Source organism: Protomyctophum parallelum (assembly GCF_964188405.1).
Source record: "Protomyctophum parallelum genome assembly, chromosome: 14".
NCBI lineage: Eukaryota > Metazoa > Chordata > Actinopteri > Myctophiformes > Myctophidae > Protomyctophum > Protomyctophum parallelum.
This window is the reverse complement of record NC_139709.1, coordinates 42,774,163-42,788,937: the sequence shown is the minus strand read 5'-3', so window position 1 is coordinate 42,788,937 and position 14,775 is coordinate 42,774,163. Positions and strand designations below refer to the sequence as shown.

General features: G+C 42.0%; 1 protein-coding gene across 1 annotated transcript in view; it reads right to left on the bottom strand.

Annotated features, from left to right (window-relative positions):
• Positions 1 to 13,836, bottom strand: part of st6galnac5a (ST6 (alpha-N-acetyl-neuraminyl-2,3-beta-galactosyl-1,3)-N-acetylgalactosaminide alpha-2,6-sialyltransferase 5a) — a 48,606-nt gene extending 34,770 nt beyond the window's left edge. Inside the window, exons 1-2 of the mRNA XM_083781104.1 lie at positions 13,696 to 13,836; positions 10,848 to 11,057 (exon numbers count right to left, since the gene is read on the bottom strand). Coding sequence (XP_083637230.1) covers positions 10,848 to 11,057; positions 13,696 to 13,710 — 225 coding nt within the window. The 5' untranslated portion in view covers positions 13,711 to 13,836. The remainder of the gene's footprint in view (positions 1 to 10,847; positions 11,058 to 13,695) is intronic.
• Positions 13,837 to 14,775: the final 939 nt, after the last annotated feature.

Genomic DNA, 14,775 nt, shown 5'->3' with positions numbered 1-14,775 from the left:
TGTGTGTGTGTGTGTGTGTGTGTGTGTGTGTGTGTGTGTGTGTGTGTGTGTGTGTGTGTGTGTGTGTGTGTGTGTGTGTGTGTGTGTGTGTGTGTGTGTGTGTGGGGGGGGGGAGGCTCTAAAGCACCAGCTGCCAGTGACAACAGTCGTTAAGCCATGGTACGATCTCATGGGGAAGAGACAGATTTCATACTGTCATGCTTTGCATGTGTATGGGCATCTTGCATCTGTGTGTCCATGATCTGCATGGGTGCGTGCGTGCCTGCCTGTGTTGCGTGGGTGTGTGTGTGTGCCTGCCTGCCTGCGTTGCGTTTATTGTGTGCATTGTGCAACTGGAACGTGCTGCAAGGGAGGCTGCATTTTTGTCCAGTCTGTGCCTATGCATTCTTTTAAAAGGGGAAATTCTAATGAAATTGTGCAAGACTAATGTTTATTGCCTATTCATGTGTTAACACTCCTAATATGTGATAATCTACTGATGAAAGATGACATGCCCTCCCCTCACCTCACATTATCTGCATGTTTCCAGCGACTCACAGACATGCATGCTGCATACAGTACAGAAATACACACGCACACGCGCACACATAGACTGCCCTAAAATCCTCAGTCCTTTTTCACCTCACTTCACACAACTCAGCCGTCTGCTGTGCGTTTGGTCTTTGCGGTTGTGACAACAGGAGCAGTTGCCATCGGGCCTCCCACAGTCCACCCTGTTGTTCCCTCCTGGTTATTAGCTCTGCATGTGCATGGCATGCTCATCAAGGCCCCGTCTGCTGCATTATTAATTAGATGATGATGGAAGATGGCATTAGCACTCTCTGTGATAACGAGCCAGGGGAAATGGAGTCTGCTTCGCCTCATAAACACCAGCAACTTCTTTTTTATTTTTTTCAGGGAACCATCTGCAACTTTTAGCTTTATTAACCATATCCCCACCCACGTACCCACCCAGCCACGTACAATCCTATTAGCTTTTCAACAAAATATCTGTTAGTTAGTCAAGATCTGTTAGTATGTGGTCCAAACAGAAATACGCTTTACTCTTATGTACCTGTACACAAGATGTAACAATAAACTTGAACCTTGTCTTAGAATTGTACATTTTGAGTGAGAAGTGAGACCTATGTTCCATTACCTGTGTCATGTAATGTAAGGTACACTGTACATCCCACCAATAGCTTGAAGATGCAGTACCAAATCATGAAAATTCTCAAAGTAAAAATGATTTGGGTTGCATTGGAAAAAAGAAGTCAAATTGCCCAAATGACTAGATTAGATTTTCACAAGATGGAATGACTTGCTAAGATGGACGCTCTTTATGGTCTAGTGATAGACCAGAGACTATATGTATCCCATGGTGGAAAGCTTTGCTGTTGTGTGGCCTCACTGTTATCCATGAGGCTTAGCCAGCCTTTCATTTAAAAACTAATCTAGGATATGACTCAACTATCCGTGCATGCTTCCTGCCTGAGGGGCTGCAAGTAGATAGCGCCAAACACTACATGAAATAATGTGCTGTTTTACACTACAGAGGCTTGAGGTCCCATGGCAGATTCCTGCTGTTGATCTTTGAGTAAGAGACTCTGTTTAACCTGAATTGATATGGATTCCCCCAGGGTGGGAGATGGGAGAGCGCTAGGGAGGGGGATGGTGAAGGGGGGGTGCGCACATTCAATAAAACTCTTACTTTACAGCACCTTGCAGAAGCATAATCAGTAGTTGCGTCGAGGGGAGCAGGAGACCAAAGAACAGTTGATGATCAACCGTGACACTGTCTGCTCAACAGGGACAGATGGGGGGATATACATCAAAGTCTTCCCTGTATTTGAGACCGGTCGACTTTTCTATTCTTTGCTTACCACAGCGTTTTCTTCAACAACTTTTTCTTCTGAAATATAAGTTGTAAAATACAGGTTTAGCAGCCAGGCAGTCTTTGGATTAGTGACCAAGCAGGTAGAGATTTAGTTATTCGCTCAAAGGCACTTCTGCCATATAGGTTGCTGTTTGGTATGATCAAACCTGTGACCTGTTTGATTGCATGACAGCCTCCCCTCACTGTATACAACAGTTTTTCACGTTTATATCTCTTAAACATGGTTCATATAAAGCTTCACCGGTTTTAGCCCTTTTTTACACTCTCAATTTGTGGACTAGAAACACAATAATTTGGCAAATTGTAAGTCCTAAACAATTAATTAAAAACCCTGACATCTGCTGTGTCACTAATCTGATAGTGGAGGAAATAGAGCATGCACCTCCACTCTAGCCCAGGTGCTAGACAAAAGGCAGTACAATAGAAAAAATAGAGTCTGCAACGCTGGTATGAAAAACTCAGCTCCACTGGTTTATTTGATTCAACGTTTCGAAGATCCTAATGGATCGAAACGTTGAATCAAATAAACCAGTGGAGCTGAGTTTTTCATACCAGTATTGCAGACTCTATTTTTACTAATCTGATAGTGCCCCTCTCTCACATTATAAAGAGGGAGGTTACGCCAAAGCACTAATAGTCTGATTAGTTCTTTCTCTCCATGAAGCACATGCTGAATAATTGCAAACCGAGCCCTGAGTGCCTCCAGAGACAGTCGATAGAAGAACCAGAGAGATGTCCTTCCCAAAAGGCAGGGAAGGACATAATTGGAACGTTTACTTGTCTGTGCTCTTACTGGTGTCTACTGTCTAAACAGCCGGCCATTAATCTATTTATTGATGTCTCGCAAAAAGGTATATCATCCATTTATCATACCGGTAGTTTAACCTTTTCCTCATCCTTCACAGCTCTGTCGGAGGCGGCGTAAAAAGGGTACCCAACAAGCTTCAGCTTACCAAACGCCAAAGGTTAAAACACAGAAAAGCGTGAAATCAGCCATTCAGCTCACGATGCTGGCTGCGGGGAAATGTCTTTCTTTGTGTGGGGAATGTATGAGTTCACCAACGATTCCCCCTAACCAGAGAATGCCAAAACGCAATGGGTGTGAGATTACTCCATCGAGGGGATGCTTATCGAGAGGGAACGTCCCCCTTCACCCATAATTGCTTTTCAGACTTGCATTGGAGGACGCCTGAAGCTGTTATGTTTGGCGGGAAGGGATTGCATTGGAGATAAGTTGAGATCTCAGAACTTTTGTCCAAATTGGGATCACCGGGGCATAGCGAAATGCCAGTTCTCCCCATGTCAGCCAAACTGGAGGCCTCAGAGTAACTGGCAGCATTAGTCTTTAGTGTTTGTTACTGTCTATACTTTTTATGTTTTAGTGCTTTTTCATTAGTGTTTTTACTCGCTTAATTCGGATTCTCTGGCAACAAAGATGTACTCATGTGCTATACTGCATGTCACATATATCACAATCATGACCACACTCACATATTGTGCAACAACTAGATTCAGTAAAGCGATCCAATTACCGTGGCTATAAAAGCCCTAATTGGGGAGTTTTCCGTCTCACCCTCCAGCTGTTTGATTGCATAGTGAAAACCTAATGAAGGGTGAAAAATGATTCTGTTGCTCACAAAACCCATGCAAGATGTGGCTGTCTGTCTGAGATGAAGAATTAACCATCTCACTTTTCCAGCTGCTACCAGAGCCGGGTATAGCTGCATGGGGAGAGAAATGCCTCGTCATGTCTCCTTGACACAGATGGCTTCATTCTCCTTGGACTTATTATCAGCCACAGTGTACCCAGGTCTTATCAAAGTCACCCTCCTAGCCAGCCAAGTCCGTCCTTCTAGCTGAGATGTGGCTAAAAAAAGGGACAAATCTCTTATGTAGATCTTTTGTTGGTTGTCAGTGTCTCACTGGTCCTCAATTTGGTGTACTATGTGCACTACAAGGGTAGCTGCCATTTTTATGTTCTGAATATTATGGCTAGTGTAAGTTAGTTACTTCTAAGCAGTGTTGTCAAGTACTAAAGGAATATATTACTTTCCGTAATATTGTTACTTTTTTCCAGTAACTAGTAATCTAACTAGTTACTTTCACATTTTGAGTAATATTACAAAAGTAACCTGTTACTATTTTCACGAGCCTTGGCGGAACTGTGGGTTTGAGTGTTTATTTATAATGGTAGACTGGGTTGGGGTTGAGTTGCTTAATTGCTTTGCAGGCTGCTGATAGATCTAGACTCTAGGCCTAGTAGGGCGGATATGGAAACGATGTGCACTTGTCTGTACGTGTGAAGTATCGGATGCAGAAGGGCGGGCCTTAAACCGACCGGAACGCGGAAAAACAAACTAGTGTGTGACTCGTGTTGTTAACCTGCAAGAGAAGTAAACAAACTAAACATGGAGGAGGTGGAGGAGACACCGGCCCCACAAAGCGTTTTATTCACTACTTGGAAGTATTCGCATTATTTTGAGTATGTAAAGACGAGATGAACATTATTGTCTGATGCAAGTTTTGCATAATGGAAGAAGGTGTGTTGGTACAGTACACAGTTAAATAAACACTGCAGAATAGGGGAGGCTGCTAATGTTGAAAATGCAAAGTTTTGGGGACAAAAGATGCAATTACTGGGGGAAAGAAAAAAAGTAATACGTAACAATAGTTACTTTTGACAGGGAGTAATAAGTAGTGTAACAATTTTTTGAGTAGTGCAACCACTCCTGACTTATTAATACCAGTAGGGGGCGCCAGAAACAGAGAGAGGGGTATGCTGTGCCTGCTGCCTGCTAATGAGAGAGAGAGAGAGAGAGAGAGAGAGAGAGAGAGAGAGGAGGGGGGGAGAGAGGGGAGTTGCACCACTCGTTTAAGTAATAAGTAATAAATTACTGTTTAAGAGTAACTTTGACAAGACTACTTCTAAATCTGCTACTGTATACCTTATGGGTATTTTTCTCTTTTTTGGTTTGAGCAGTAACTGCTCTCTAGGGCAATATAGCTACGAGTAGAAACACGTTTTTTAACAATAAGCCATCAGTGTGATCCTCACGAGCAAAACCTTCAGATGCCTTGTTTGACGGCAAGTCAGCATAAGACCCCTTCCAACCTGACAGCAATTGCACTTGATAAGTCGCCTTGTGCTCTGTGTTACAGCTTCCATTAGTCCTTAGACACCTGCTCGCCCCTGTTGTGTCAGCTGTGTGTCTAAAACGCAACCTGAGAGAGGTGGCTGGTGCTGCCTCTGTCTCAGGGTTCTCTTTCCCCCAAAAAGCTCATGTGTCGCAATGTGATTACTTTTTACTTTTTGGGGGGTGTTTGAAAATGTTGAAAATACAGTACAGATAAAATAAAATACATTATTATATATAGTAAGGATGCCAGGTTGAAAGAGTTTAAACTGGCACAATTATCGTATATGAATGATTTATTTCTTATCATTTTCCTCTCTTTTCCAATTGGCCTTCCTGGCATCCCTTGACAGTCTTCAAAAACCTGTGCCCCATATCTCCCATGTCCACGGAGAGACAGAAATAAGTGGTTTCCAGCCCCCTTTAAACAGGAGGATGGTGTGTGTGGGAAAGAGGAAGTCCCTTGGGATATTATACATTTGTTCCCATTCCATTATGTTTCTCTCTCCCTTCTTTTGCCTCTTCTCTCAGTCTCTCTATCTGTAACGCTTCCTTTGTCTGGCCTCATCTTGTTCCTTATACCCTTCCCTGGTTCCACTTTCCTTTCTCATTCGCTCCCTGATAATAACTGATCACTAGTTGTATTTTTCTTCTTTGTTCCAAACAGTCTCAGTCCAACCCACATTCCATGTTCTTATGTCCTCGGCACACTTTGTGAGTTTCCCTCACTCCTCGTCTCATCTCTAGCTGACTGGCCTCCAAGCCAATTAACATTGTTAGCCCTCAATTCAATTCAATTCAATCTAAGCCCTCAGTTCAGTCAAAGTCAAGTTGACATCATAGAAAATACTTTTCCTCAGAGTAAATGGTCTGTATTTCTATAGCACCTTTAACCAAAGCGACGTTTTACACGCACGCATGCACACATGCAAGGCACCTGCACATAGGGAGCATTTAGGGATCTGTGTCTTGCTCAGGGACATTAAGCCATGAGGAGCCAGGGATTGAACTAGGAACCTGTCAGATCTCAAATGGCTGCTCTACCAAATTGCCACTGCCACCCAACTGAGTGGTAGGACAAGTTGTGTGGAATATTCCGTAGTTATTATTATTTTTAGCCGCGAATAATGTCTACTGTATGTGACAGTCTAATGACAGTGTGGCCTCCCTGTCACATTTTTTGCCATCGATATTAAGTTACAATGTGCAGTTGTGTGCATGTCCTAGTGTGGTGATGCCTCATTTGGTTAAATTGAAATAATAACCTTATACATGATAGTAAATCGCAACCAAGGACTGTTTCAGATGCTCACTTGGCAAGTGGCATCATAGATACAAAGCCACTGGCAGTGGCAGTAGGCTGTGAAATAGCTACTTCCCCCAGACAATCGGGTTTGTGAATGACCAGACAAGGAATAACTATTAACAAGCTTCAGAAATGCAAATAACCCCTCCCCTCCAACTGGCTGTCTGCCTGTGAGAGGGAGCTCTGTGTCACAAAAATCCTGCATAACCCCCCTCAATCATCTGCCTCAATATTTAAACACATATCATGCACACTGGCACATGATATTTTACATATCAAGACTGCACACCATGCAGATGTACATAAACATAGAGATACATGTAAATAGATATTTATGCACATGCTGTGCAGTGCGCACATATATATATGGTTAATATTTAGAACTAAGAACCATTGTACACAGCACCTTCAAACACCTCAATCTGTGCTCTGACTTAATGTAAATACTTTTCAATTTATTTTTGCTTTTCTTTATTATTTCTTTGTTATTGTTTTTTTTGCTACTACGATGTTGGGGTACCAATCAAAACCAAATCGTTTTACTCTATAGGGTACTCGTACTGTATATAAGATGTGAATCTTGATAAGTATAGTAAGGTCAGATTCTCACCTAATACTTCGGTAGACTCAGATCCGTATGGGCGGGGAAATTGGGATTCTTGCATATTTAATTGGCTGCGGTTTGCCTTCACACTGTCATTCGCAGCAATTGGAAACGCAGCAGGGGGGACCTTTATCAATGTGTTCCATTCATAAACTATAGCCTACACAGTGAAATCTATGGTGCTAAAATTACACTCATAACGTGCATGTGTCGTGCCGTCTGGGACCCCTCCCCCCCCCCCTCTCTCTCTCTACGCACGCAGCCGCCACACACTGTTCTTTTGGGCATGCAGCACAGCGCTGCATGAGCGCACTGATATAACTCCCCAGTCCCACACAGTGACAGCACTCCATGTTTACGGCACGCACAGACAGACAGACAGACAGAATATTATGTAGGCCATAATACACTGCAGTTTTTTATGTGTTTTCTTAAGCAATTGATTCATGTAGGCTACACGTCCTCATTTCGATCAGGGCTTCAGTCTCCTTATTCGACCACGTCTATCCACAGTAACGGGACATCTTTGCGCTGCGTAAAATATGCCTTCTCCGTCTCCAACTGTGTTCACCTCCTCACCCGCCACATTATGTTTGCTTCATTTCCTTTATTTACTGCGGATTGCATTCACACCTGCACCGAATCGTAGTCAAGTGCAATTCGAAGCGAAGCGAAACCCACGTTTTTGGGCGGAGTAAAATGCGGTTATTTGCTGCGCATTAGGATTCGAATGAGCCTTCACACCTGCCAAACGAAGCGCACTTTCTGACAATGCGCAGCAGGATTCGTTTTAATCGCAGCAAAGCTCTCTGGTATGAATGTGACCTAAGTCACCAAAAATGTTGGTGTAATGTTTTTTTACAACTATGATCCAAATTTAAAGGCCTTCTTAAGTTTGCTTATGCAGTCGTTGCACTTGCACTTTTACTTCATCAGGCACCTAAAGCTGCAGCATACCTTGCTGAAACAAGGCAAGATAACAAAATGTCATCGTTGCAGGGCAAACTAACACACACATTGTCTTGCCTTTCTTGCAGTTCTTTTAACCCATTCTGACCTGAGATCAGATTCTAAAAATTTCTGTTTGAAAATGACAGTTTTCTGAAAAAGCGATGCTTCTATGTCAGTGGTTCTTCGATTTTTCAAAAATAGCAGACCTACAAGCTCATATCGCGCCACCGAGTGTCGCGATATGAGCTTGTAGATCTGCTATTTTTCAATAGCTAAAGCATAACATGATGCTGACACCAAAATGGGTGCCTGTTCAGAATGGGTTAAACAGTTCTCGTACCTCCAAGATTGTCTAAACAACTGAATATCATGCGTGATTGATGCCAAATCAAGGCATTCATGTTTTATATTGTTTCATTTCCACAATCTGCCGGCAACATACAGTATCATGGACAGTTTTGAAGTTAGGTCTGAAGAGGTTAGGCGGTACAATATAATAAAGGTGACTGATAGTACATGCACATCCACTCTAGCCCAGGTGCTGGACAAACTTCAGTACAGGAGGAAGAAATAGTCTGCAACGCTTGTAAGGAAAACTAAGCTCCACTGGTTTATTGTTTCGATCATTGGGATCTTCTTCATTCCTTACCAGTGTTGCAGACTCTATTTCTTCCTACACAAACCTATACAATCCCTCTCTGAAGGGAATACAAGCACAACCAGATGGAAGATAGTTAATGGAGAGAAATAGTACACAGCATTCTTTCCATTTGTGTTTGTCACCAGACAGACATCGAGTATAAAACATTTTCAACCACAGAGAACGTGTTCACTTTCGGCAAGCCAAAAAAAAAACGTTTTGACTTAATTAGAAGTATGCTGCCAGCTTTAGACACACAAGTTCCACTTTCTCCTCAAAATCATACCATACAGACCAACCCTGTTCTAAACAGCTTGACAGCCTACAGCCAAAATATCATAAATGTTACCTTTTTTTAACACCTGTGTGGTATTACTGTATGTATGTCATCACTAGACATCCTCAGATACTAGAGAAGCTCCACATAATTTTTTGACAAATTTGAGAGAATTACGGAATCACTGCAATGTGCATGCTAGGCAACAATGCCTTGGAAAGGTCGATATAAGTGAAAGGTCAAACAGGCCATGTATGACTGTGTGAACTGAAATAAATATAACCCAGATCCAACAAACATTTAGGCAAAAAAGAAACATCATCTTCCTTGGCCTGCTGGCAGAATGCAAAAGCAATTTTGAAACGATTGGTCCAGTGGTTTGCGAGATTATAGGCCCATAACAAACAGACAGACAGACCCTCTCCTACAGTAGATGGCTTGCCTGCTATCATAAAAATGAATTGGATAAACAACCTTGTCGTTTAAAAAGCTACTACTGAAATACTTAATATAAGATGACAGACAATTTACCATAAGTGTGATATTATTCTATTAGAAAAGACACGATAACTTTTACAAGTTAATGCCAATGAAGCACTAGGACAGTAAAAGCATCATAAATACAGAGTACAGAGAATGCTGTTCTGACAAGATGTACTGTAGAGGCTTTGAAGAAGTATAAGGAATGTTCAGTAGAGCCCTAACCGTCATTACCCAAAAGTTTACTGCCAACAGAAAAAGAAAACCTAATGCAGAATAAATTGGGGCCTTGCTTTTTGTCGCCTCGCTGCCCTTGTCAGTGGGGAAAATCAATTCTTATCCATAGCTGAGTTTTACTGGCACGTTACAGCTGAATACTCATCAAATCAAAATGTGTGCGGTCACTGAATATTGACATTTCAGGCAGCGAGGAATAAAAATGGCTTCTGCCTTGCCTTGTCAACTGGATTAAAATATGACCGACTCATTTCATATTTACTTGTGTGCCACTCAATTGCTGTGTGAACGGCATTCGTAAACAGTGCACTAATTCAGATTTGCTCACAAGAGCTGCAAGCCAAACAGTTTATGCAGTTTGGTCCACACTTCTGAACAAATAATACAGACTGAATTTCAATTAGCCTTTTATATACTTCATAATCCGCCCCAGTCCATATTCCACATGCCATAAATAAACTGTAATAGAGATGACAGAAGTACTTTGTTAAACATCAGTTTCAGTTCCTCCTGAATGCACAGACACAGAATGTAGAAATCTAAGCCTACTGTATATAAAATATAAATGTAAAAAGATGGTATACTGTGTCTCACATGCAGCATGAAAAGATCATTCATTATTCTGTCACATTGCCTCAAATCCTCCAGTATGCGCATTGATTGTTCTCTCCTGGCTTGGCAAATACATGGAAGTCAATATACCCCTTGCAATGACGTCAGGGTTCACCGCCTTCAGATGCAAGTAAGTCTCCTGGGCTTATCAATTAAGAAAGTGAGAACCGGCCAGCCAAGGATTTCATTTGTACTCTAAGCTATTATTAGTAACGACAGGTGGGTATTGAGTGTGCCGTAACACCAGGCTTGAGAGAATTGTGATGAATCACAGCAGAGGAGCTCTCTATTAGGAGTCAAACAGATGATTGCTGTTGTTAATTAGAATGAAAGAAAAAAGAAAGATCCCTGTGTAGTGTGTATGTATCCATCTGCGTACCTATCTGTCCATCTGTCAGTTATACACATAAATACATAAACATGCATCTACATGTACATGTTGACCTAACAATTAATGTGAAATACAGTATATGGCCAGAAGAAAAGTGCAGCTCACTAGTAAAACCTCATATATCCACTTTTCAAATGTTTTATGTTTTTTCATAAATTTACTTAATTAACAACACAAGTAGTGAAAATAGCAGATCTACAAGTTCACTATAGGTTTTTTCACATTTTTAAACGTTTTTTAAAGTAACAATAAAAAACGAACGGACATGAGGTTTCTAGCCAACAGCAACGAAATTCCAAACCAGATCCACCGTCTATCCGTTTAGCCATGGATGTTCACCTTATGGTCGATGATCCCGCTGTATCCCTGGAGGACGGGTGGGTGAGGCTTCGGTACCACGACACAGGCTTTAGTAGGCTCTCGTAGCTGCTCATGCTGTCGGATACGAGTGTCGTTCGCCTCTCTTGAAGTATTGTTGAAGCTGCCATTATACATAAGGAACAAGCTGGCACACAGAGTTATCACGAGAAACACAGCTACCCCATGGCGCTGAAACAAACAAAAGAGAGACAGTTGTTGGCCAATTAGTCATATGACTTTGACTAATGATACAAGAGACATTATTACGAAACCAGTACATCAGCACACATTACTCCCAATGTATTATGTATTTATGTAGTAGCCTAGTTACATCTTTCCAGGGGCGTTTCTAGCTTCGTTTGAGCGGCATTCCCCCAGAAGAAGACTTTCTGCATTTCATGCATGAATCTGAAGAACTCTGAGAGTCACTATCGCGTTCAGTGAATGCATTTTTAAGGCACTTTAAAGGCAATAAGAGGCAACGGTATCATCCCAAAGTCATAAGAATGTCATGTTTGTTTAACTTTGATCGACAGAAGACTTAAGAAGAACAATATGTCTCTGTATTTCTTTACATCTAAAATGTAATATTGTGCCAAACCTTGTGGCATACAACAATGAGTTGTATGCCTACAGTGTCGCCTACTCTCAAAGCAATGAACAGTAGGCTAGCTAGGAAAAGTGACGAATACCTTTAACTATATTAAATAACCGTGCATGTAGAAAGAAATCATGAATAACCCGTAAGCCTATATTTGAACAGTACGGAGCCCCTGAATGGCCATGCATTCAAAATAACAATAACAAATAATTGACCAAACATGTTCGATCAATTAGGTTAGTAAAATCATTAAACTAAGAACGGTAGTGTCTATATTTTAGGACCAGTATAAGACGCCTGAGGGCGAGAAGCAACCTCGCCCTAAAGGGCGAACTCTAGTTTTCACTGGCTGCACAAATAACTTTGGGGCAGGCCCATATAGAGTTTAAATGGACAGGTATCAGTCAAAAGGGAGACATTGAAGAGGAAGGATGGATGGGGAAGGATCAACATATGGAATGTCAGAACAGGTTCTGACATATCCATATAGCCTACTAATATTGATGACATCAGGGATCTCCATGTATGGGCTTAATTGCGACAGCAGGTCGCATTTACTATCATATGATCTTTGATTTACTATCATCCCTGATGATGTCATATGTCACGAGACCTATCCCACTGAGCATTTTGTTAGACGTCTAATATTCGTCTAAAGGGCCGTCTAAAAATGGGATAAACGGCTAAAAATGAAAGTTTTTTGGACGTCTATTCTTCGATTAGACGTCTATATATAGATGTCTAATAAACCGCTAATCAAACCTAAGGAAAAAAACTTTTTTATCCCATTTTTAGACGCACGTCTAATAGCCGGATATTGCTCAGTGGGATGTCATAGTGATGTCACGAGACCTGGGCATATATGGGGGCTTTCCCCATGAATGGGGCTTGTGAGTGACGTGAGTGATGTGACGTGACGTGACGTGAGTGACGTGATGTGACGTGGCAAAAAACGCATGGTTTCAATAAGGTCGCAATAATGTTATTCCCTGCAGTTCCTGCCATATTCTTGTTAAACAGCAAGTTTGTTGGTGTGAAATTAATTAACAGGTATTGGTGGAAAGTATAACTACCAGTATAAGTACAATTACTCAAGTACTGTGCATTGGGAGACGGACAAGAAGAGGTTTATGGATGTGGTGAGAGAGGCAACATGCATGTTGGAGTGACAGAGGAAGACACAGAACAGAAGCAGATGGAAACAGCTGATCCGCTAAGAAGAAGACTGTACTTATGTACTGTATGTAGGCTATATGCCTACTTTTACTTTATACAAGTATTTTTTATTTTTTATATAGGCCTACTTTATAGCCTATATATTCTACTCCACTATACAGACAATGTTAGTTTTTACTCCACATTTTTCCTCCCACATCTTTAGTTACTACTCCATATTTTGATTATTAATATAATAACCACTTAAGACCCATTTATACATATTAGTTATGAAAAGTCCTGGAGTTGCTGCTGCGTTTGATGGATCACTGAATTTAAACATTGCTAACGAGGGCGAGACAATATAGCCTAGGCTACTGTAGGCGCATGAGCCTGCCCTGTTGTGCTCTTAATTGTCTTCAAACTAATTACCACATAACCCATAATATCACTAATGAACATGCAATCTCACAGGGATACATTTAAGATGATTTTATTGTTTAAGGTAAAGTAACGGATGATGGGCTTTGCGCAATGGTTTAAGACCTTCAAACCCATGTGCACACCATCCCGACGCCACTCCCCGTTTAATGAATTTGGAACTGTGAAGTTGGTCGATTTTCCGAAGTTATGATGATTCGGACTAAAATTTAAAATTAAGTTACAGGTGGACAAGAGGTCGAAACACTTTTCAATTGTGCAGAAACAGAAAACACCAGAAAAGCAATCACATAAACTGGCATAAACTGTCTAGATTTTTATTATAATGAGAAATATAATATGTCCCATAAGAAATAAAACTGAGCGCGATATTTTTATCTGTTTTCAACAGTTGGTAAAATATTCAATTGCATTTCACATTTTAGACGAAGCTGTTTTCATTGTGAAATAGTCGACTGACACAGAGGCGCGGCACAGCTGGATATATGATCTATTGTTGAGATAATCTTTTGATCCGACATGGCTATAGCCTGCACAGTAGGCTATAATGGGATTGAAGCGCAAAAGAGAGCAATGTGAACAGAATAACAGTTGTCTAATGTGGATTATGCCATGAATGATATACTTTACCATAGGTGTCTTCATTTTGCGATCCTATACGCTGCTTTATTCCTGCGGGTCTGTTGCACGTGTGTTTCCACTTTTTCTCATGGTAGCCTCATCCGTTCTCATCCCGGGTCCGCCTCAAGCCAGAGGCGCGGCATGCATGCATCCAGCACTGTGCTGCCAGCCAAGTGTCTTACGAGAAGTCCAGCAGCAGATCACTACAGCGGAGAGACCAGGGCGACAGTCGACAGATGTTGACTGTATCCCTCTGTGTGGTCATAAAGCCCCCCGTGTTTGAAGTCTGAAGTGCTATAGTGACTGCATGCATGTGCAGCCAGACAGCCGGCGAGGAGCAGTTTTTAATTAAACGACTATATGCGACTATACCTGGCTCCAAGCGGGTGATAAGAGCGTTTTGTTCAATCTTTGCCTTTCCCATAGCATGTGATCAAGATCTAGTATGACCGGCTGGCCCAACAATATCATAAAAACCCACTCCTAATCATATCATTTACATGTAGGATATCACAAAAGTATGAGTTACAGTAGGCCTACAGTATGTATGTAGCCTATAACTCATGTGTAGGAGAGAGTAGAGGACCGTTATTTAGCAGGGGACCTTCACTTACTCAGTTACTCTGTGATGTCTGACGAGGGTGTCCCCCCATGCCCTAGCGTGGGGGGACCCACTCCAAGCGGGGGGGGGGGGGACCTGCGTGTAGCGTGTTTACAGTCTAGGCGTCTGGTCTGAATACAAAGCGACGGTCTGCGCATGCGCGACCATGCAGACTCAATGGGGGGGGGACGACGACGACACTGTCATGACTCATTTCAATAAACAGGCACACAGTGTGTGTGTGTGTGTGTGTGTGTGTGTGTGTGTGTGTGTGTGTGTGTGTGTGTGTGTGTGAGTGACGTGTGTGTGTGTGTGTGTGTGTGTGTGTGTGTGTGTGTGTGTGCATGCATGCGTGAGCACCTGTGCGCATCAGAGGTGTTTTTAGACTGACATGATAATCCAGATAATCTCCTCACCCCCTAAACCAGCTGTATCACTGCCAGTCTCCACACACATCCGTCCATCATGTCAATCTGCTACACAATAGA